General features: G+C 32.7%; 3 protein-coding genes across 5 annotated transcripts in view; 2 read left to right on the plus strand and 1 right to left on the minus strand.

Moving 5' to 3' along the window:
• Positions 1–22,031, minus strand: part of ETHR (ecdysis triggering hormone receptor) — a 126,787-nt gene extending 104,756 nt beyond the window's left edge. Inside the window, exons 1-2 of one of the 2 annotated variants that reach the window (XM_069109176.1) lie at positions 21,996–22,031; positions 21,302–21,403 (exon numbers count right to left, since the gene is read on the minus strand). The gene's annotated coding sequence lies outside the window, so the exon portion shown is untranslated. The remainder of the gene's footprint in view (positions 1–21,301; positions 21,404–21,995) is intronic. The other variant, XM_069109185.1, reaches the window with a different exon arrangement.
• On the plus strand, positions 1,750–21,994 carry e (nonribosomal peptide synthetase ebony). The gene is made up of 13 exons (XM_069109106.1): positions 1,750–2,849; positions 7,892–8,027; positions 8,710–8,985; positions 10,232–10,387; positions 10,823–11,049; positions 11,331–11,393; positions 13,997–14,207; positions 14,441–14,608; positions 18,349–18,545; positions 18,797–18,992; positions 19,393–19,753; positions 20,190–20,640; positions 21,257–21,994. Exons 2-13 carry the CDS (start codon positions 7,892–7,894, stop codon positions 21,395–21,397), a joined length of 2,583 nt encoding a protein of 860 aa, XP_068965207.1. The 5' UTR covers positions 1,750–2,849; the 3' UTR covers positions 21,398–21,994.
• A 215-nt stretch (positions 22,032–22,246) lies between the features above and the next one.
• On the plus strand, positions 22,247–23,773 carry LOC138177922 (DENN domain-containing protein 10). 2 transcript variants are annotated; one of them, XM_069109254.1, is made up of 4 exons: positions 22,247–22,672; positions 22,745–23,191; positions 23,262–23,379; positions 23,447–23,773. In XM_069109254.1, exons 1-4 carry the CDS (start codon positions 22,436–22,438, stop codon positions 23,716–23,718), a joined length of 1,074 nt encoding a protein of 357 aa, XP_068965355.1. In that variant the 5' UTR covers positions 22,247–22,435; the 3' UTR covers positions 23,719–23,773. The 2 variants fall into 2 exon arrangements, with proteins under 2 accessions (XP_068965355.1, XP_068965366.1); XM_069109265.1 differs by having other exon boundaries at positions 22,250–22,672; positions 22,760–23,191.
• Positions 23,774–24,070: the final 297 nt, after the last annotated feature.

Consider the following 24,070-nt stretch of genomic DNA (forward strand, 5'->3'; position numbering starts at 1 on the left):
TATAATTCTTAATTCAAGGATTATTGGATATTGTGCCGCGAGCTCGTTCGAGCTTACGATAGAACGAATCGGCTCGCCCTTATTCAATTGTCAGGGTTGTCTATATATCTGCAGTTTCCGATCGTGTATAAATAATTACTTAGTAACTGGTTCAATCAAGTGGCAAACGATTTGATTAGCTTAGTTGGTTAATGTTATTCTCTCCCTTTGTTTCCCACTTTCAACCAATTTTAAATAATTCTGTGCAAACTCTGTATTAAACAATTTTAAACGAAGCTAATTTTAAATAAATAAATCCTACGGCAATGCTAAAAAATTGTATGCCAAGTACAAACTAATTATTTAAGTAATTATAACTAAATTTTGAACAATTTTATGCAAACTTTGAATCAATTTGAAATTAATCTGGTAGAAACTTTCAAGAAATTCAAAATAACTTGGAAAGAAACTTTTATCCATCTGTACAATCTTGATATGATCCTATGATGCAAACTTTGAATCAATTTGGAATAATTCGGCGAGAGACTTTGAGCTACCTTTTCATCAGAAATATGTATCAGCCTCATATCATCGTTATAGGAAAGAAAAAGTATATTATCACGTCACAGATGAAAAGCCCTGAAAAAATTAATTATGATCATTAATTTCACTTTTACTATTCCAATACTTGCTTCTGATCTTGCTAATAACGATGTCTACAGTCTATGGCATAGCGTCATTTAATCGTCAGGAACGTCATCATAATTGAATGTATCAATTATACATCGCTATCCTAGAAAAAAGTCAGACGACAAAAAGAAGAAAAATGAATAGAACGAAAGAACCTACTTACATGTTGCATTAAAATTGCAAAGTCTACGATCTACGCTTCTAGAACTTAATTACGTAGTACTCGATTACTATTGCATACCATATCTCATAGTCTCCAGTTTTGGACATTCTGTTACATACATACACATACACACACACGCCAGTATCAATCTACCAGGAAATGTAAAAAAGTTAGTATGTAAAAATGTTAGTATGTAGTAGAAATGTAAAAGTATAATTATACTACTATATACTGCTATAACTATACTTACATATTACTACTATCAATAAATTCATACACATATTACCATATAGAATATTACTATATCATATAATTGTCATGGTTGTACTACACTGCTGAACTTTTAAATGTAGCACAACTATAATATGACTGCTGTTAGTAGTAACTACGTTACTGCTACATGTAATAACATAATACTGTACTACTATGCCGCTATGCTATTCGGAGTACCATGCTATTACTTGTACATGTATTACCACTTCAATAACTACACTATTCATATAAAACTACTATATATAATATGTTGTACGACTATGTAAAACCACTACATATATCTAATACTACTATAACTGCATTGATACTGTTATACTATACATAATATAATGCTATAACTATTGTTGCAATGTACATAATAACCACTATAATATTGTAAAGCTATTATACTTGTATTATACCACTGCACTGTATATAACATAATGTCACAACTATAGCGCTATAAGTACAACTACTGGAACATGCCATACATAAAACCGAGTTCTTTATCGACGGGATATCACTGAGGAAGTAACACTTCCTCAGCAGACGACGGTGGTATACAGCCGACACAAAAGATGCAGAGAGATGGTGGTGGCAGGATGGGGGACAACGAACAATTCAGGGTCCTCGTAACCGGTTATATATAAAAGCACATGCTACGTCAACGGGAGGAGACATTCTCACCGAGTAATCGGACCGGTGATGATCGAGCCCCATATAAGGTCATTGAGTTACCGCCACCCGAACTAGTAACACTCTCTCAATCAGTGTACCCTCACGCATTTTCAAGTGCAACAAGTGTATCAATCGTCCATCTCCGTTACTAAACGACGCGTGTTTTAAAATACAAGTTTATAAACTAAAACTTAACTAAATAAAACTAAACTAAAATTTAAATCGGCATTTAACAAAGGCATATTAAGGCAGAGGATATTATTTTAGATTGGTATTCAATCGATTTTATTGCCTAGAAGATATTAAAGTAACATATATTTTCTATCGTTTTCATTCAGATATAATAGACAATCGTGAAACGAAGAGAAAGAAGAAAGAGAAAACGAGTGGTCGTGCGTAACAAGGAAGGAAAAAAGCGGGAAGATTGTAAAGAGAAAGGAAGAATAACCACAAATGGGAGAACAATCGTAAGTAGAGAAATACAGAAAAGTGAAACATAACATACGTGGAAAACACTGCTGTAATACCGTGAAAACTACGTAAAGGAATAATCTCGTTAGAAGAGAAGAAGAACAATCTGAAGCTAAAAGGAGACAGAAAAGTCGAAGATATACGTTCAACAATTTCAAAATACGTGACAAATCAAAAAGAAGAAGAAGAATCGTGACGAACAAACATTACGAAAATTTCCAGCGGGAGGAAGAAATAAGGAAAACGTCGCCACTAAACAGAGAAGATAAGAGCTTACAATTAGTAAGAAAGTGTGAATACGTGGAAGACTCAGTAAGAAAAAGAAAAAAGAACAGAATCTTGGGGAATTCGAAGAATCCGTTAAATATTATCGTATCTACGAACATATCTACCCATAACGTGAACTCTCGTTGAGAAGTCAAGCGGGCAAGAGTGAAAGTCCGCTGCTTCCTAAATTCTATCGAAGTTTCGAGTGTGTTGCAGCTGGTTCTTTAATAATACCAAGCACCTGTCCGAGTTTTAGTCGAGTTGGTCGCCGGATCTCTGACGAAGAACAGGAAACGATATCAAAGGCGAGACGCGAAAAGGTCAAACCACGTGAGACAGCAGTTCTGAGGTGAGCGAACGCGAAAAACTGCATCTTGTTCTACGGTGAATTAGTCAGTCGCATCGTATAAACGATGTTTCATGGAAAACATCGTAGCAAACCACTTGTATAAACGTAAATACATGTACGTTTAGGTCAATTTTCCTATGAGAATGAATGTGCAAAGTCTAGTGAAAGTTGGCAATTAGTCATGGGAAATGATAGGAGGATGGAGCAATTGTTTTGGTTCGTTTTTAATTCTTGCTTTAGCTTAATACCAACAGTTGAGAAACATAAAAAGATCTGGAAAAATGAGTCTACAATTACTTTGACCTTTTCTAATTCTCGGTTTAGTTTAATACCAGTTTAATACTAATTTAGAAGCGTAACAAGATCTGGAGAAACGAGTTCACAATATATTTCCATTCGTTTTTAATTCTTGGTTTCGTATAATAACAATAATTTAAAATTATAAGAAGATTTAGAGAAATTAGTTTATATTTTTATTTTTTTTTTTTTTTTTTTTTTTGTGAATCATTGATATCTCAGAATATATGTAGTAGTGTTAAAACTCTGTTCTAGTAGACTGAAGAGAATAACATGAAATAAATTGATCATTCACTCACGATTAAAGTAATTAGGTTCTTAAGTATTTAAAGTATGAAAATAAAGAATCGGAAAAAATTTTTCGAATCTTGAAAATCTTACAGAGAAATTTATTAAGAAAATTAATAAGTCTGACAAAGATATGTCGACAAAATGAATTAAAGAAAAAATATTACTTGAAATCAATTTAGTTGTTGTAAAATCAGTCTGCGTTTAATTAAATTTGTGTCATCGTTGTCTTAGCGATATTACAGGCAATATTTCAATATTAATAATATTTATCGATAACTAAAATAGACAAAATTTAACATTTCCCGAAGTTCCCGAAAATCATTATATTCTTATAGACACCACATGAAACGTTTTTCTTTCACTAGCAAATTCATTTCAACTGATCATTTGATTGAAAATCACATAAACGATTATCGTTCAATCAACGTTTCCAAATTCGATTACTATCCACTTAACGTCAAATAAATGTCAAACGTCAAATATCTTAACCACTTATTTTATAGGATCTGCTGTAAACCTCCAATTATACCGTAACACTACAATTATGCATTGTAGATTATTAATAAAGTGTTTAAAAGCATTGACATTAAAGTTTCCTTTGCTACAATATAAATTACAAGTTACGAATTTATGGTTAAAAATTACGTGATTTTATATTATATCATTTGAATTTGTATTTTACTTGATTATATAACACTAACCATCTTTGTCGTGTAAAATATAACAGTAGAAATTAAAAAGGATAATCTAAAATGAAATAATAAAATGCAAGATCTTACGCATCGCTTAAAGTCCAACGATATCAGTCGAATTAAAAATTAATAATAGTTGCCGACTATTTGCTTCAATATGTTTTCATACTTTCGATACTTTCGACACCAAAAATTGATAACAAAAAACCTAAATTCCTGAGCATAATAAATCATGAAATATAGTCGGATACTTTCAATCGCTGGAACAACTTTTCGTTTCTTTCTAGTTATTACAAAATCTAGCAGACTTATATAAGCGTTTCACACGTTTCTCTGTCGTATCGTCACTTGCGATATCACCGTGAAAACTATGACAGTCACGTCTTCGACTAGTTTCACTTTGACGACTGACTTCCCTCTTTTTCTTTTTTTTTAATCATTATATTAATCTTTACATTCAGTTTTCAACGTGTAAGATAAGAACGCAGAAAATAACGATGCAAATGTTAGAACAACGAAATCAAGACGTAGAAAATTGCTACTGAGAGGTAATGGCGTACGTCATTTGCAACGATCGGTGAAAGTCAACTTCACGGTATAGAAATTAATCTTAATTTAGAAAATTGGCAGTTAGAAGCAAGCAACTGGTATAAAGAATACAAACGAGAAGGTTACAAAATACCTTTGGTACAATACACATACATACATATTGAGTAGCTTTGGTCTTGCAGAATTTATTGATATATTATAGGATCGATTCTAACTTTTTAATGACAGGAATCTTTCTCAAATATTTATTTTACCGATCAGCATAATAACTTACAAGAGCACAAAAGAATTGGAAGTGGAAGAAATATTCACAAAGATTGGTAAGAATAACGAAGGTATTGTGTGAAAAAATTATTAAGAATTTATTTAAAGTTATTAAAAAATAGATTAATAAAGTATTTTTATGAATTACGATTAACTATCGATTTAGAAAAAAACTAGTAGGAAAACTTGTTAGAGAAGAGACGAAATGTTTCAAAATATTGGAAACAGAAGGACGAAACTACATCGACGAAAACTAAGGAAAAGAAGTTATTTAAAAAATCTACTTCGGTAGCTCAAAGGAAATTCATAGTGAGAGATATGTACCAATACACCTATAATCAGTAATCTACAATCTAAAAATTTTAAACCTGTAGCCAGAAATCTAAAACGCTTCAAGGACACATTCCCCTAAAACTGTTAATTGTCGCTGTTTAATTATCGGAGTAGAACGTTCTACCTTCTCGTTTCGAGTTGATCAGTGCATCAAATTGATTGACTAAAGCACTTTCACACGTACAACTCCATTATTTTGTAACAGCGAAGGCTACAGATTTACCGTCGCTATTGAATACAATCAGTTAATTATTAATTTTCTTTATTCTACCAACGTGACGAAATCGATGAGTGGGGTAACCTAGCACAGATTACTTCATTCTTACCAACTCACGTGTAAGATAATAATAGATTCCGTGTTTGATAACATCTTGGTGTTTTCTAAAAAAAAAATACTAATCATGATTTCTAAAATATCAGTAGCGAAATAGCACGTGTTTCTTTCTTAATCGTAGAGTTCAGCTTTGACCCTAGTTTTCTATTGTACTAATTAACAAACAAAAATGGGAAAATTCTATAGATTTTTATTTTGATTGATATATTATTATATCAACACAATAAATGTTAATTTTTGTTAACCGTTTACGTCTTGCATTATATAGGATGGTCCGTAACTGATGATACAATTGGATACGGACGATTGTACGGGAAAAAATTAGGCAGAAATATACAATAAAATGTTTTCATATGACGCTTTGTTTCCAAAAACATCGAGCGTGAAAATTTGACACGTTCAAATTTGGCTAAATTCGAACTGGACGAGAGTAAATAATCGACAGGACTATTGTTGCAATAAGTTACAAACTTAATCTATACGTGAAAATAAGCAAAAAATGTAAGATACATTTTCTTCACGAGATGCTTTACTTTCGAAAAAAATAGTTTTCAAAATAGCTATATGTATCAGATCGGAGTTAACATTTAGCCAAGCTAGCTATATGTTTCCACCGCGTACTAGTTAAAAAACAAAGAAGTCTAAAAATTATTTAAGTGATTAATTATATTTTACGGTGTATTTAACGATTTCACATATTGTTAATACAAAACATCAAATTAGAAGTATATATTAGAAGTATAAAAAAATATAGGTAAAATTAAAAACATTAAAAATAACTAAAGATAAATGACACAACTGAGCGTGAAATTAAAAATTCATAATGCATTTTAATATTTTTTTACAGTGTGGTATCGTTCAATTTACCGATAGTGTAACTCTTTAATTAATTTTAACACCACTAAATTGGTATATTTTATTATATACTGTACTTTATACGTGGCGCAATTATTTATGAACAATTCCAGGTAAACAATAACTGATAATAATAACAACAAAAAAAAGAAAACGCTTTGCTAAAGTCAAAAAGGCAGATCTCCCCGTTCGGTCACACAGCAATGTTCTTTGCAGAGGAGAGATCTCTCTATTCGGTTGGCTAAGTGTTAACTAAGCATATTCCAACATTGTTTACTTAAAAACGAGGTTTTGAACGGGAAAATATTATTTATACACTCTTGACTCATTTTTGTATAATAATCTCCTGTTGACTGTTTACTCATGTCGATACTTAACCAGGTATAAATATATCTGATAAATATTCAAACTCGATATTCTCAGGAACAAAACGTCATATGAGAAAATTGTGTTGCATATTTTTGACTTATTTTCTTACGTAGAATAGAACAGACCACCCGTTATTACTGTCAGTTTTGCGATAATAATAGGAACAATAATCTTAGCGGGCTACCGTCTAGAAGGCAGCAAAATAAGTTCGTTAGAATAAGAACTGAAATAGACAAAAAGGTTTGCTGATTTAGAATCTGGAGAATCGCAACTACTTTAATCGCTTCGCGCCATCGGCCAGACGCTTCTCCGACCTTCTGTTTCCTGTTGATAGGAATTTTTTCGCAATTGTTATCAATATATCGGTTAATTGAGGAAACATCTGCAAGTTTTCCACGACTGAACTTAATCTAGCACGTTCCATTTGTCGTTCGGAATTTCAAATTCACATAGCTATCGATGAATCACAGATAATAGCTCTGATGAACAATTTTTAATCCTGAACGACTCACCAGACTCTCCGTCTCTTCCCATTAACCGATAAAGCATGCATTACGTCCATATTATAGCTGTGAATGTGAACGTTGATGTATTTATGGAAAATTGAGAGTTGCAAAAATACTTGCGAATGCACGTAATACGCAGAATACATAAAATATCGGAAATATAGTAAACTACTAGGTAAAACAAATGTCTATTTAAGTTTCATTCTTTTAGTCGCATTCATGGAAATAGAAATTTACATAGATATTTTGTAGGAATTTTCATTCTGAAATAGTGAAAGTAATTCCTCCAAATGTAAATTTATCTATCATTAGAAATTATAGAAATTGTAAAAAAAATAATTTTTGAAAGCTATACTATTTCTCCAGCATTCTCTCTTCACCGTCGTCACGTAAAGAAAGATAATGAACTTTTACTTTAGAGAAGATCTTTTTCTGGAATTTTTTCTAGAAAAGAATTTTATTAGAAAAAAATAAAGTTGCTTAGAGTAACAACTAGCAAAGATTCGTTAAATATTGAGAGTCGATTGAAAATCATAAAATTTACACCCACAGATGGGCACTATTCTGCAACAGTCGGTATTAAAAGGCCGACAGATCAGCAACGGCGGCAAGGAGAAGGATTTACTTCATAAATTATTCAGTCAAGCGGCGGCAAATTATTCCAGCCAGCTGGCAATCCGCTATGAAGGTACTTGTCATTGATATTCTTAACGGGAAATAAAAGAAGAAGTAAAAAAGAAATAAAAAAGGAAAATACAAACAGGTGACTGAGTGAAAGAAACAAGTAGAAAAATTCCTAACATACTAACACAATCGTTTCGCAATTTGAAAATTCCATAAAGTTAGATAACGTCTCGAAAAAAATTTTTTTTATTTGGAAGAATTTTACAATCAACTCTCATTGAGAATTATAAGTATTCTCGAAAATGAATATTAATCGCGTATATAAAATAACTCGTCGTTAAACGTACATAATCTAATTTACGAAAATTGAATAGTTCCACCATAGAAGGAGAAAATCCTATAATAACGAGCATATAAATAAAGAAAATTCTTATATCAAATTCAATTGAATTTACTTTATAATAATTTTTATATTTATATAATACAATTAGTTGGATTTACGCGCGAATAAATATTTTCCTATTTATCCTCGTTGCGTCTATCCAAACGTCTTAGAACCGTTCAACCGACAATGATCGAATGCTTTGGATTTTAATCAAACATGAAATGTAAAAAATTCTCCACGCATCTATCCGCCTAAGATTACATCCTGAGATTCGAATCTAAAATCGAGCGGTTTTAAATTCAGACAAACACAAAATACCATTACACCATTACACATATTATACTTTTATTTTGCAACGCAGATGACGATGGACACGAGTATACTATGCTCTACGATGAGTTGAACGAGCTGACTAACAAATTCGCCAGAGTATTTCAAAAATTGGAAAAGCCAGAGAATTTATCAAAATCATTCGTAGCAGTATGTATGAAGCCATCTCATCGACTACCAACAGTGTTAGTTGCCATACTGAAGGCCGGTATGGCGTATCTGCCCTTGGACGCAGAGTTTCCGATGGCCAGGGTAAAACATGTTCTGCAAGAAGCAAAACCTTTCGCAGTGGTGATAGAACAAGGAGGTATACACGATAACACTTGCTCACCTGTCTTCCTCCTCTCCATAAACAGGCTGTTGATCTACTAAACCGGTTTCAGTATTTTCGATGTTCCGCGATATGTACTGCCACTCCGTTTAGCAGTCTAAAATTACACCTAGTCTTCGATTAATCCTTTGCTGTAAGCATATTTTTCTGGTAGCATTAACAATTATGTACATAGCCGAAACGAAGTGTGAATAATAAATTTGTATTTATAGCTGTATTTATAGCTATATTTGTATTTATATTTTATATCATTCATTCAAAGACACTCTGTTTGCTAATGTTAGCAGAAAAAGAAATCACGTTTCTTTATCTTTTTTGATTACTCTCATAGTTTCACTCTCATAGTAGTTGCAAATGTCAAAATACCCAGATGATTATTTAATAACTCAATTACTAATTTCCACGGTTTATTAAACGGGCGTAAGCTAATCGATTTTTTCAAGATCAAGCGATTGCTTCTTGGTTTCTGCGTGACACAAATAACACATTAATGTGCTTTAAAAACTTCGTGTCATTTGCATCGAACTATTCTCCAGTAGACGCACGGTGGAACGTGTCGGTCGGTGACTTGGTTTAACAAAAATTTCTCCCAAAGAGAAATCTACGCTGTATGTTTCGAAACACATTGTGTTCTCGCCAGGGTTACGAAGAAAACGAAAGAGAAAAGATCCTGTGTCTTTGTCTTTCCTAATTACACTACGTTTCGCGGTAATTGTACAAATATCCGAGTAAAAAAGAGAAGCAAAAAGAAAGGAAACGAAGCAAAGTAAAACGTGACAGAAAAAGATGTGTGTCGAACTAGATCTGCTATAGAGTATTACGCTGTAAAACGATTTTTCCTTCGAGCAGTAAACGGAAGGACCTTGCTATCTATGCAGATTGACGTGCTGGATTTTTAAGGTCGACAAAGAACCGCTCCTACGAACGTTCGATTTTCTCTGACTACAAGTCACAATTTCCGGAAGCTTAACGCGGCCACGGTTTCATTGACATTTATCGTATTTATTCGCCCGTTTCGCCACGTAAATAGTTCAGCTGTTTAGCTGAGGGCCGCATCGAAATTCTAATTAGGAACTTTATCGATACCGGCAGAACCGGGAAATTCTCACTGTCCTTTTTAAGGATCTTTCCTTATATGTAATCTTACAAAAATCTTTATACATATAAAGTTCTATTATGTTATAAAGTTATATATCTTATATATAAATATATCTTCTTTAAGCGGATGCATCGATTTATGAGGGAACAAATACGATAACGTATGAACAGTTGTTGAAACAATCTGAAGCTGAGGAGAAAAAGGATTTGGAGTATAACGAGGACCCTGAAAGCACTGCTATCGTTTTGTATACTTCTGGAAGCACGGGCACGCCTAAGGGTACTATTCATTTATTTATATATAATAGTGACAAATTTCAGATTTTACGTATATAATAATTAGAGCGCGGGTTTCTATGCGTTTACTTATAGAAAATTTGAAAATGGAGGGTTGCACAGAATGCACGTAATATGAAAGAATATATAAAATATCCAAAATATAGTGGTTTGCGTAATACTTGCATAATAGTATAGATATAATACTTGTATAATTTGTATAAATATCCACAGCCTAATAACGCAATAAATATAATGAACTATGCAAAAAAATACATTAGCCAGCTTTGTACGTTGATGTGAAGAATTATAGTACATTATAGTAATTATGTAACATTGGAATTATTATTTTTTATTCTTGTTTCCTCCTTACTTTTCCCATCTTGTTCTTAAATCTCGTTTTTACGGCTTTCTATTTTTCTTGATTTCATGATTGAAGGAGTGCTTTTGCCGCACGCGACTGTGTTAAACCGACTACAATGGCAATGGCGCGAGCTGCCTTATGCCACCGACGAGCAACATTGTATTTTTAAAACATCTTTGACCTTCGTGGATAGCGTATCAGAAATTTGGGGACCCCTGTTGCAAGGAAGAACTATAATAATTGTCCCCAAACATATTACCAGGGATCCAGAGAGATTCGTCTCGGTATTAGAAAAGTACAAGGTAAGCACCTACGGTTATGTCTAAGACAAAATAGTTGGAAATTTGTTATTTATAAAAAAAAAGAACAGAAGTAAAGGAGATAAAGAAATTCACGGAAAAGAAAAATCTTTGAGAAAAGGAAAAAAAGAAAGGAAATCTCATTTTTTAATTTCGAATCTTTCTTTCATACGACAAGCTTTGAACATTATACAGTATATTTGAAAAATTATTTTCATTTACCGTTAAAAAGATTTTTAATCTGCAACGTATTCTATAAACTTTGTCTACGACAATTATTTCAGATTCAACGATTGGTGCTTGTCCCATCGCTACTGTACTCTATGCTGATGTACTTGAATCTACGGGTAAGATAGTAATCGGAAATAATAACCATGCACTTAGGTTCTCAGATCGTAGATCATAGATCATAGATCGTAGATCATAGAACGTAGATTGTACACGTTGAACGTAGATTCAACAGATTAACGTTCCAGATACCAACACGTCCCTTTCAATAGACGCAATCTTTATGCATTAGATCCGCTATTCACTAACGGCAAACGTTACGTCGAAATCCGTGTGTTTCACCATCGTTTCTCATATTCATTATTACGAGAAAAAGAAGAAAAAAGAGGATAATCTAACGACGGAGATAAAAGCATGAAAATTGATTAACCGACGCAGATTAACTTAATCGTTCAGATTGTACGAGGTTAGTGCAGAAAGTACTACCAGTTTAAATGTAGAAGCCGTGTTAAACGATGGAATGTACTTATAGAAGATCACCTAGCTTCATTCATGTATTGACATAAGTCGTGCAAAGTTTCCTGTTTGAATATTTTAACAATATTGTCGCTGTATCGTACGTTTAAAATGACGACGCGAGTTAACACTAGAATTAGCACACTAGTCAAATTGACTGGTTTTACAATTAAATCTTAAAACTCCTACTTCATGTTATAGTTTTTTTCCGCAATGATTTAATGACTTTCGCAACGATAACTAAAAGAATGATATAATGAATTTTATTTTGTTTTTTATGTATTCAAACTCGAAATAATTTTGTACCAAGGCTACTTATACCATCACCGGTCAAAATGACTGGTACTTGTCAAACTGTAAAAAGGTCCTGCAATTTGTTTATCGAACCCCAAATAACCAGTTTCCTTGTTTTGTACAACTTCCTACACGTTTCTACAATTTTTACTGCGTATCATTCAATATGATGATATCAGTTATCAGGAAAATTCCGGATCGATCGCTAGATCGCTAGATGCTAACACTAGAAATACCAAAGTAGTCGGAACGACTGGTTCTACAATTTTATAAATGTGTCAACCCTCGTTCAGTCCCTTAGTCCCAAGTGGATTAATAATACCAAAAATGTACTACATAACATGGAATTGCTTCTGTAAGAAAGTAATAAATCAATGCATATAAAAATATTCTATTATTACGTATTTTTTAAAGACCGGTCATTTTGACTGGTTTTGGTAGAAACAACTTCGTATTAACTATCGGTAGTTCTATTGTCAAAGATCCCGCTGATGACGCTTTTGCGCTTCTCGAAAGCTGTAAAAATTCTTCCAAAAGGCATTCACCGCCGAATTACAGCAATTAACGATAACAGAGTTATGGATGAGCTATCGGTAAGAAGTGTGGAAATTCAATAGGAACAAAGAAACTGTAGTTGATAGTAAACATTCAGGCTGACCGTCTCTATTTACAGACGAGCTCGATAACGTGTCTGCGATTTCATTGCAAATGATATTCATTGCAGTTTCTTTTTTTGCAAAACTTAGAGTTGTTTATTCGATAATGCTTCGCGAGAAACGATGATTTAAAGGATTGCATAAGAAGATGGTTATGTGAAGCGATGGTGGAAACGTATGGCAAAGTTATGCAAAAACTCGCGCGACGTTACGATAAATATTGAAATAGGGCTGGTAATTGTATTAGAAAATAACTTAGTGTATATAATAGAATCACAGACGAAGAAGACATTTCAAGATGCATTTGTATCGTTGTTATTTCAAAACGAGCATTAATTTCCAGACAACGCTCGTGTGTCTATCTATTCGATCTGTAAAATGTATAAAATATTTTACAAATTCGCGTATTTCTATGTTTTTATATGTATCTAAGTATTAGGTTGTCCGAAATGTTTCTTTCGTTTTATAAGGAAATAATACACGCACAATGTTTTTTGTTCTTTATTAGTTTATTGAATTATACACGAACGTAATAATAGAAAAAGAACGAAATGAATCATACCTAATTCAATAAAATAATATAAAACAGAAATTGTTGTTCATCTACTATCACCTTATGAAACGAAAGAAACTTTTCGGACAATCTAATATTTAACTGACCGAGTTCAAATAATTGATTCGGTGTATTTATAATCAAGTGTCGATCCAAATGATCTTTCTTATGTGAACATGACGTAGTAGGAAAATTTCTGAAGCCAATCACTTCCCTAAGTCAGTCTGTTTTAAAATACATTATTTCGTTATACAAGTGTATATAAATTAATCGTCTCTTCATAATAATCGTCGCATTTCATAATAAATTAGATTCTATATTTTACAAGATATAAACCATTAATTGCCTGTATTACTACATTAAAGTGAAATATTCCACGATTAAGTAACCCAATTGTGTTAACAACCCAAGTATAGCTCAAGGTCATCGAAATCACCAACGAGGAAGCTTTTAATTGTTCGATCGTAACTCAATCTGTTAAGACTTAATAATACCAATCGAGGATAAATATAGAACTAATTTATGATCAAATAACAATTAAGACTCGATGATTGAGACACGAACCACGCATTAACATTGCCCTTGGATTAATGCTTGATTAAACAATTAACACGCTTTAAGATTGCCTTCATTACGCTTTAAATGACGGAGATTGATCATATTAGTTAGCAAGTATTGCCTTAACACCATTGACTGGTTTCAGAACAAGGACAGCGTGCTACGTTCTCTAAGACTTTGGGTATGCTCTGGAGAAATGTTGCCAGTTTCGCTGGCGGATCAATTCTTTGCAACTTTCGGCGACGATAATAAAATCTTGGCGAATTTCTATGGAAGCACGGAGATCATGGGAGACGTTACCTATCATCTGTTGACCAATCGGAAGCAACTACAGAATACGCAGAAAGTGCCAATTGGTAATTGGAAAATTGCTACTTTTTAAAAACAAAGTATGATAATCTAATATGAGACGAATAGTAATAATTATAGAAATAGAATTTTCCAAACAACTAGTCACCTAACCGTATGAACAATAAATTCGAATAACTGTTCACGGTACTGAAATAATTTGCAAATTTCGCAAGTTTTTAATCGATAAATTCAAACTTCAAAAACAAACGAGTAAGGTGGAACGGATTTTTGATTACAGGCAAGCCGTTGGACAATTGCGTTATTTATATCGTGAACAAAGAGATGCGGCTGGTACCGCAGGGCGAAGTCGGAGAACTGGTAGTCGCCGGAAAGAACCTTGCAACAGGGTACATCCGCGACAATGAGTCCCGCAAGTTTCAGGACAATCCTCATGCCATCGATCTAGGTAAAAATTTCACAGTTTACTTCATAAACCTTTCAACCCTTTGCACTCGACGGCCTTTTCTGTCGGGCGTAGCAGCAACTCAAAGTGATTTTGCGCGTATGTGACGAGTGTCTTGTAGATCATTTTTTAATATTTTTTCTGTATTTTTTTACGATAATTTATAAAACATCTGGCCAGATGCATTCTTGACAAGTCGGGACAAGTATCGCAATTATAAGTTGTTTCGTGTCTTTATCCTGCTTTGTTTCGGTAAGAACACACCTTACAATCCTTTTCTTCTTCCTCTTAAAATTACATGGAGCTTCCCATTTAACCGAATTCCATCACAGTTAGTAGTCGACGTGGAAGCTCGATCTCGCGGTTGTCGAATATCTCCTCTCAACTGGTCTACTAAAGTCTTTATAAATCACAGCTGGTTAAGTGGCCTTTCGTTCTTTTGCTTTTTTACAAAATATATGAATTAATTAAACAAATTTCCAAATCCATTTTTTTTGCAGCTTCTAAATTTACGAAACTAGAATACTTGTGCCACGATCGTCGAATCTGAACTAACGTTAGAGACGTTGCCAGAACCATAGTTTCGGAAGAATTTGAACATAAATATTTCATCTCTATCTTAAAGTATAACACTTTACACTTCATAACAATCGATATAAAGAATAAATCTATTTACGAACCAATATTGCGCTCTTATCAATTGGAGAGGTCGAAATCTAGCATAAATAGGGGCTATTGCCTCTCATTCTCCTCTCAAGTTGTCACACGGAACACCGTGGTGACGGAAAATAGCCTCTCGGGTGAAAAGGGTATTTTTTTCCTATGAGGATAAAGATATTTTTTTTATTATTATCATTTAATTTGTTCTTGCAATTTGCCCAGCAGGACATTTGATAAATTTTTCTAACTTAATTGCTAAATAACATGTGGATGGCTACCCCCAGCGGGATACCATCTTCGAGTTTGACTATTTTATTTCTTTAGAGAGGTCAGTGGGGTGTTTTCTTTTTAATCTTCTTTCTATGAGAGTTTTGCTCGCTTCAGCAGCCAGCTGATTTGGATGTGTTGCTGTTCTTCCCTTGTATTTTTCTGCGTACCTGCCGATTTCTTCTTTGACCGTTGGTATTTTTAAGTCTTTGCGTATATCCTCGTTTCTGACGTACCATGGGGCGTTGGCTATTGTTCTCAGTATCTTTGATTGTAGCGACTCTAGTTTATTTATGTGACTTATTGCTGCTGTCCCCCATAGTAGTATTCCGTATGTCCAAATTGGTTTTATTATCGTTTTCTTTTATTTTCTATGCTGAGTTTAGAACTTCGACTAGTTAACCAGTACATTTGTCTTCTTTTTATCCATATTTTGTCTACAATTGATTTAGTATGTTGCTTCCATGTAAGTTGTGTGTCTAAGTGAAGTCCTAGGTATTTAACTTGCCTTGTTTGTGTTATGTGCATGCCATTCAATGATAAAGATTTTCTTTTTTTATTTGGAAGTAGTTTATACTCGATTCTCATTGAGAATTATAAGTAAATTATTCTGGCATGGTACTATAACGTGAATAATAAATAATTATCGTATGTTTGATTCTAACTGAATCTAATGTTTAATTCTAGAGGGTAACGTCTTTTTAGCCTGCAGATCTGATCCGTCGTGTCAAGTAATTGAGTAACTAGTGGGTTTTGGTGGTTGTTAATTCTTATGTTATATCTATTACTGAATTTGGATATTTCTTCTTTAACTGTAGGTATCTTAAGGTCGCGATGTATTGTTTCGTTGGTAACATACCGAGGTGCATCTATTAAGGATCTTAGAGTTTTTGATTGGAATCGTTGAAGGAATTTATGTTGAAATTACTCGCTGTTCCCCATAGTTGGATCCCATAGCTCCAAACATGTTTTAACACGACTTTATATAGCATTATTTTACTCTGCGCGCTTAAGTTTGGACGACTGCCAATGAGCCAGTAGAATTTTTTTAATTTTAATTTAAGTTGCTTGGATTTATCTACGATGTGTCATTTCTATGTCGTTATTCTGTCCATGATCATGCCCAGATATCTGACTGAATCTTTATTTGAAATTGGTATATTATTTACGGTCACCTGTGGGCAGGATTGTTTTCGCTGTGTGAAGGTTATATGATTGGATTTATTTTCATTTATTTTGAAGCGCCATTTGTGGAACCACTTTTCCATAAAGTCGAGACCTCGCTGGAGAGTTGAGGAGGCAATTATCGGGTCTGAATGGGATGCTAATAAAGCTGTATCATCAGCAAATGTCGCTGTGGTTATCTCTGTTAAAATTGGTAAGTGGTAGTGTAGATGGTGAACAGCAGAAGTCCGAGGACACTGCCTTGGGGTATGCCAGCTTCTATTGGAAATGTTACGGTTATAGCGTCTAAGTATTTAAATCATGAACAGCCTATTGGTTAGATATGATTTTAAGATGGAGTAGTGGGTGTGTGGTAGGATTTTCTTTAGTTTGAACAAAAGTCTTTCATGCCAACTTTATCGAACGCCTGCTGAATGTCCAAAAATACCGCAGAGCAATATTTTTTCTTTTCTAAATCTTGGCTGATTTTATGAGTTAAACGAAAAATTTGCTCTATCGTAGAATGTTGCTTCCAAAAACCGAATGATGATCTGGAATTGTTTTCAAATCCTCGAAGAGTGGAAGGAATCGTTTCGTTAGCATCTTCTCAAATAGGATAAAGATATGAAAATGAAAATTCATCGATATATCAACATATAAATAACAAAAATCAGAGAAGAATAAAACGTCGATAGAAAAAGGTAAACGTGTTATATTTCGAGAATTCATGATCTTATATTTATATCTAGATTCAGCCATTTATCGACTATAGAAAATTCTATTTATTTCTTATTTTTCAATCTTTCTTAGTTTTCTCGTTTCCGTAGTTCTTCGATCAAATTTCAATCCAAAGAATGAACAATGATTAAAAACTAAAGAAATAAAAGGGATTAAAGAAGTTTGAAAAACGAAATAGGAGATGAGAATAAATAATAATTTGATCGATATTCGCAACTTTTTCGATGCAAACAAGAAAAACAAATTACGAGCGTGCATCTTGGGGTGTACACACGAGCTTCTGTCTTGCTTCTTTTTTTCTCTGCCAACCGGCTACCATAATCTCGTTAAGAATATAACGTTCGACCTTATTTCACCAGGGAAATAATTCTCGCAAACACCGTAGGAATCCCCTGTTGTTTTCATTCGAATCGCCGATAGGCATGAATCACCGCATTGTAGTGAAAATTTATTTATCCTCGACGCGTCTCATTACACGTGACACGTGATCGATAACCACGTGTAGTTATATCGAATGGATTACCATGGATGATATGGAAATGAGATGAGAAATACCGAAAGAAAAAAAAAGGTAAAAAAATATTGTACAACATCAACATTTTTAACATTTCCGGGATTTTAATCTCGACGCATCGCTGTGCATTATGTTCAGAACTCACGTGGTATTTATATTCTCAAAGCGATGATTCTTTTCTTATCGAGAAAAGATTTAATTATATCAAATCACTTGTATGAAAAGATTTAATTGAAAAGACGATCCTTCTCTAAAAACGTAGAATTCTATCAACTAACACTGTAGCAACTGACGTTTATTATATGGAAAGATTTGCGAAAAAATGTTGTTATACCGAAAATTCGTTTTAATCTTTGTTAGCATAATATAAAAATTAATATCTAATTTTCGGTTTAAACAGAACACTCGAGGATTTACTGCACTGGAGATTATGCAAGAATATCGAAAGGAGTGATCGTGTACGAAGGACGCGTAGACTCGCAAATTAAAGTTAGGGGACACCGTGTAGATCTCACGGAAGTGGAGAAAACAGTATCAAAGGCACCTGGTGTCGACGAAGTGGTTGTCCTCTGTTACAAACCCGGTGAATTGTCTCAGGTATCATTAGTAAAATTGTTTTAATATCTCTGATATAATATTATTATATATTATATTATAGATATCCTAGAAATAATGCATCGAATAACGATTATACATATAACATAAAATATAGTACATACAATTACAAGATAGTTGTATCGAACATAATAAAAAATCAAAGGTATAAAATAATGCATAGAATAATATTATATGAAATTACATATACATAAAAAATATTACATACAATCGTTTGTATATCAAATTTTCAGGCACTACTTGCTTTCGTAACTGTTACAAACGATTCGTCCACTTGCACTGTAAAAATTGAAACGTTTCTGCAAGCCAATCTACCGGTATACATGTTACCACGAGTCATCATCGTGGATAATATTCCTCTTTTAACAAACGGGAAAACTGATCGCCAAACACTGCTCAAGCAATACGAATCTTCTCATCTCAATAACGGTACCTGTATAACTTTTAATTTATCTGTTCACTTTATCAAAACATCTATCACATAAAATAATCTGAATTTCGGTACACGTTGCAATGATCAAATTATTATAATCAATTGTAAATTACCTCCTATTCGAGGTTCAAGTAAGAATGAACTTGAAAATACGCTCCAAGTGAAATATTTCTCATTACAAGAAGCATTGTTAAATGTTGCAACATTTAAATAATGTAACATTAATGTAATAAGGATTTCAATTATTTATGTGTAATGTTAAGTATTCTGATAGGAATTATTTTGGTCACATATGAACCCTGGATAACAATGGTCAAATATATATTATAACAACAAAGATAAGAATTCAGAGTTAATAATAATGTATATTATTAATTATATGAATATTATATATAGAGAATGAGCAATACATGAACTGCGACTACACCGACGTACCTGAAGTAGACTTAGCAAAGGCAAAAGTTCTGTTTCCAACGGTGGCGTCTGTAATTGGTGGAGGAAGCCGCGCAGACGTTAGGATCGATGCAAATTTCTACGAGATTGGCGGAAACTCCTTGAACTCGATTTACACGGTAACAAAGCTACAAGATCAAGGTTACGAGATAGGAATCACAGAGTTCATCACGGCGAAGAATTTGGGTGAGGTGCTCAACCGAATGAAAACCAGCACGGATGGCGAACCGATTGATAATGGTCTTAACAAGGAAGAACATATGTTTGAGATGTTGAACGATTCTCATAAAGAGGATGTAACAGAGTACGTAGAATTCACTAAATTTACATTTGAAATCTTCTTTTGTGAGGAATTTGAAGCGAGAGATGAATCACTAAAAGTGAAATTATAGAGATGCGAATTATTTATCATATTTATGCGGAGACAATCTAAAATTTAGATTTAGTAGAGAGAAGAGTCATGTTTATGCGATGGGAATCTGAGATATAAATAAAATCATTTGTCATATTCATAATGGAGACTTAAGATTTAAAACAAATTAATAAAGTAAAAGTCTAAATAAAATAAAATATGCTTCTTGTGGGATGGAATATCAAGATTTAAATAAAATTACAGAGATGAAAATCATTTGTGATACTTATAGAATGAAACAGATGGCCATGAATAAGTATAGAAATAGTACTGTCATCTAAAATATATAAATTTTATCATAGAGAAAGATAATTTCTTTGTTCCACAGGATTATTACAGAAAGTTTCTACAACAAAGCAGACTTAGAACAGTGGTTAATGCAAAGTATAGCAAAGGAAGATTACCGTATAATGATGGAGTTGCTTTGGAAACCATTGGTAGAAAAGAATTTAAGTTTCGCAGTAAAATCGTCACAAGATGGCAGAACGATCGGCGTAGCATTAAATTTCGATCTCTGGGACGAGCCTGAGTTAATTCTTGATTCCAAATTAACGATCGTTTTCGAGTTCTTAGAATATCTTGAAGCGCCCATTAGAGAAAGGAAATTGCCAAAAGGAACGGGTCAGATTATTCATAATTTTATGATGACAACAAGCAGTGACCTAAATCCAGCTGAAAATGTAATTTTGATGAAAGAGATGGAAGAATATTGTTTACAATTGGCTAAGAGAAAAGAATATGCTGGGATTTTCACCACCAACACCAGTCCACTAACACAGGTATTAATATGTTAAATATACAATTAATTTATTAAAAAGGACACTAGCTTATAGTTTAAAATCTTTAACGAAATTGTAACGAAAGTGACATACTTCTATCACACAATTTCTACGTGAATAGAGCATGAAAATTGAATTACACGAAGAACACATTATTGCTAATGTTATATCGAGCATCTCCGAACGTCTTAATCTCCTCTCCTATTATTTTTAAAGCAACCTGAGAAACTTTCCTTCTAGACCATCTAACTTTTGAACTTTTTTCAAATTCCCGCCAGAAGCAACGATTAGCGGAATAACAGAATTATCTCCACCTCCTCCTTTTTTTTCTATTAATTTTTTCCAAATAAAAATACTAATTTTAGATTTGATTCTAAAATATTATTTCATTATTATTTCATATATTTAAAGCAATTCGGAAATTTTACTCAGATCAATCAAACTTTTAAAATTATTTCAAAATTCTCGTGAGAAATATCTGTTATCAGAATCACACATCCTCCCTCAGTTTTTCTTTCCAGTTAACTTTTTTCAATAGATTTTAATCACTAATTTTATACTGGATTTTGTCAATATTTTAAGAATATTAATTTTATCATTATTTTGTTTATTATAGCAACTCGGTATAGACGTGTTTGGATATGAAACAATGCTGACTTACCAAGTAAACAGGTACATTGCCCCAGACGGTACGAAGCCCTTTGAAGAAGCGCCGGACAGTCAACTGGCAATTTGCTCGTTGAAAATGATCGCTTAATGTACCCTGGTAACCAACCGGAAATATTAGCGTTTCGAATTGCACGAGAATACAACGCTCGTACCAATGAAGTTAATAAGCATGTCTGTATTTATATCGATATACCCTCAGATATGACATTAGGTATTAATATACTCCAATTGTATAAGCTACTGTATATTTGCTATTCTTTACGAAGTAATTCTGTCTAAAATAGTTTCATTCCTGTGATTGTTTTGTGTTTAGTATATGATTATTACTATTAATTCTTGTATAAATTATAGTAATAGAATAGAATTGATACATAATTAAGATATATATATATACCCGTAATGTTAACTTCTCGCAAAACATTATTAATATTTTTGTACATAGAATAGAGTATATACATATATACGTATATACCTAATAGATTATTAGGATTAGATACATATATTTTCCGATTGCTCACTGAATTTTCTACATAAAAATCATAACATGACACAAATTCGAATATTCGAAATAATTATTCAAAAATTATGTTAGGAATATTAGACGCCAAGATATATAGGTTATGTAAATTATGATACGTATGAAATAAGTAAATTACTAAATGACTAAATAAAAAAAGTTCATATACCTTTTGATGTTCTTCTCCTAAATCTCCAAAGTCGATTTAGATATGAAAGTAACATCATAATCATCACAAACATTCACTGTTCACTGTAAATCAAATTTCGTTACTAATAAAGAACTTTCCTTTCACCGAGTTACAAAATTGCAAACTGGCCAATTTAAATTTATTTAAATGTTTGTATTTTCATATTCTACCGCAAAAGGCAGCACTTGACGGTCTATGCTTGGGTCTTATTAACGCACCCCTTTTGTAAAACATAACCTCACGAAACGTCAAACTTGACAAGACCAATTTTTATATAAGTATATAGCATGAACACTTGTATCTAAGTGTAAATAATAATATGACATTAACATTTTTCAATAAAAATTGTCGGTTCGAATTAGCATCTATTCGTTTTAACATAATTTGATGGATTCATCTGTCAACAACATAATTTCGAAATGGCACCTCTTACGGATTTACTCTCATGTAGCATAATTGAGAAAGATTCCAACGGTGATATATTGTGGACCTGGTCTTATCCAATCGTTTCAGAATCTCAAAAAGCAGTTGTTGGAAGAAAATGTAACTTAGAAGTAGAACACAACTCCCCTCAAGTATTTGTATTCTCAAGACACAAATACGATTGGTTCTATATACACTGTAGTGAAGTATTTGATTCGGATAAATTACCAAAAGTAAGTTACATGCTTTTTTTAAATGGTAACATTACAATAATTATATACGAATATAATAAAAATACTTCAAAGTTATCTTTGGAACAGGTAAAGCAATTTGCATTGGTTTTATTTGCCAAAGACTTTAATCCAAGGAAATATGAGGTTCTTTCAAGAGTCCTCAGCAAAATGTATTGCAAAACTGGCAAGCCAACAGAAATACTACAGTTATATCTCTCGGTATTTACAAAAGGATCATGTTCTACTCAAGAAAATGGAACATTTGTTTCTGATAACTTTAATAGCCATTGCTTTACAAACAACACAAATGTCAGAGAAATGATTAAAACATTTGAATTGGAAACAATCTTGATATATACTGCTCTTCTTTTGAAAAAACGGATTGTAGTCTATCATCATAGCTTGGAACAACTTTTAAAATGGATTGGAATATTTCCTGCATTAATGAAGCATCGTAAAGTCACCGATAGTTTGTTTCCTTGGGTTGATCTAATCGATGATGAACTGGCAGAACTAAAAGTATGTTGAATAAGCTGTCATTTCATTATTTAAAATTATCTTATAACCCTAATAATTAAATATTTTTCAGGGTCTTTCACACTACATTGCTGGCTGTAGAAACAGTTCCATTTCATCAAGAACAGATTTATTTGATCTACTTGTAAATATTCCAGCTAGAGAGATTACAGTTGCATCACATGCAAAAGGTAAAGAAAGATATTTAAAATATCGTTACTTTAATAAACCTTATATTAATTCTATTAATTTTTCTAGAAAGCCTAACAATGACAAAAACGCATAAAGAAATAGCTCTATTCATGATCCAACTAAGCGAAAACCAATCCTACATAGAAAGCCAAATAATATCCGAGATAAATGACAAAACTCAAGACCTGTTGAATCAGTTGAAATCATTGGCGGTAGTTCAAGGACCTGACGGAAGAAAAATGGTATCAGCGCAAACGCTGAAAGAAAAGAATCTACCATCAGCAGTAGAAAATTTTCTAATCAACTTAGCTGTAGCTGAAAATTTGTTTTTATTGTAATTTTATATATTTTTGTAAATACGTAACTGTCCAATAAATAATTTCCATCACTTAATTTATCTTGATTATGATTTAAAAAATTATTTAAAAGATTCTAATTCTAATGGAGTGGACATTCAATTCAGGGATAACATTAAAAATAGATCTTCACGACATCTAGTGCCAAATCTACTTACTATTTACGAATAATCGGAATTAATGAAAAAGCAGCAACAAAAAGTTCATAATTTTCATAAGAAAAAACGATAAACTAACTGGAATGCTTTTTGTAATAATTTAATTAGAGATATTGTTTATTTTTAAAGTGTTGGAAAATTTAGTTGAATTGTCTTGACTCGCATATTACAGGAAG

The sequence above is a fragment of the Bombus flavifrons genome, chromosome 1, assembly GCF_040668555.2.
Source record: "Bombus flavifrons isolate JBK064 chromosome 1, iyBomFlav1_principal, whole genome shotgun sequence".
Taxonomy (NCBI): domain Eukaryota; kingdom Metazoa; phylum Arthropoda; class Insecta; order Hymenoptera; family Apidae; genus Bombus; species Bombus flavifrons.

Coding starts and splice junctions, on each gene's coding strand:
- e (XM_069109106.1), top strand. CDS start 7,892: ATGGGCACTATTCTGCAACAGTCGGTATTAAAAGGCCGACAGATCAGC. Junction 11,050..11,330: donor CGGTATTAGAAAAGTACAAG/GTAAGCACCTAC, acceptor CAATTATTTCAG/ATTCAACGATTGGTGCTTGT. Junction 11,394..13,996: donor TGATGTACTTGAATCTACGG/GTAAGATAGTAA, acceptor GACTGGTTTCAG/AACAAGGACAGCGTGCTACG.
- LOC138177922 (XM_069109254.1), top strand. CDS start 22,436: ATGGCACCTCTTACGGATTTACTCTCATGTAGCATAATTGAGAAAGAT. Junction 22,673..22,744: donor ATTCGGATAAATTACCAAAA/GTAAGTTACATG, acceptor AATACTTCAAAG/TTATCTTTGGAACAGGTAAA. Junction 23,380..23,446: donor AGTTGCATCACATGCAAAAG/GTAAAGAAAGAT, acceptor TAATTTTTCTAG/AAAGCCTAACAATGACAAAA.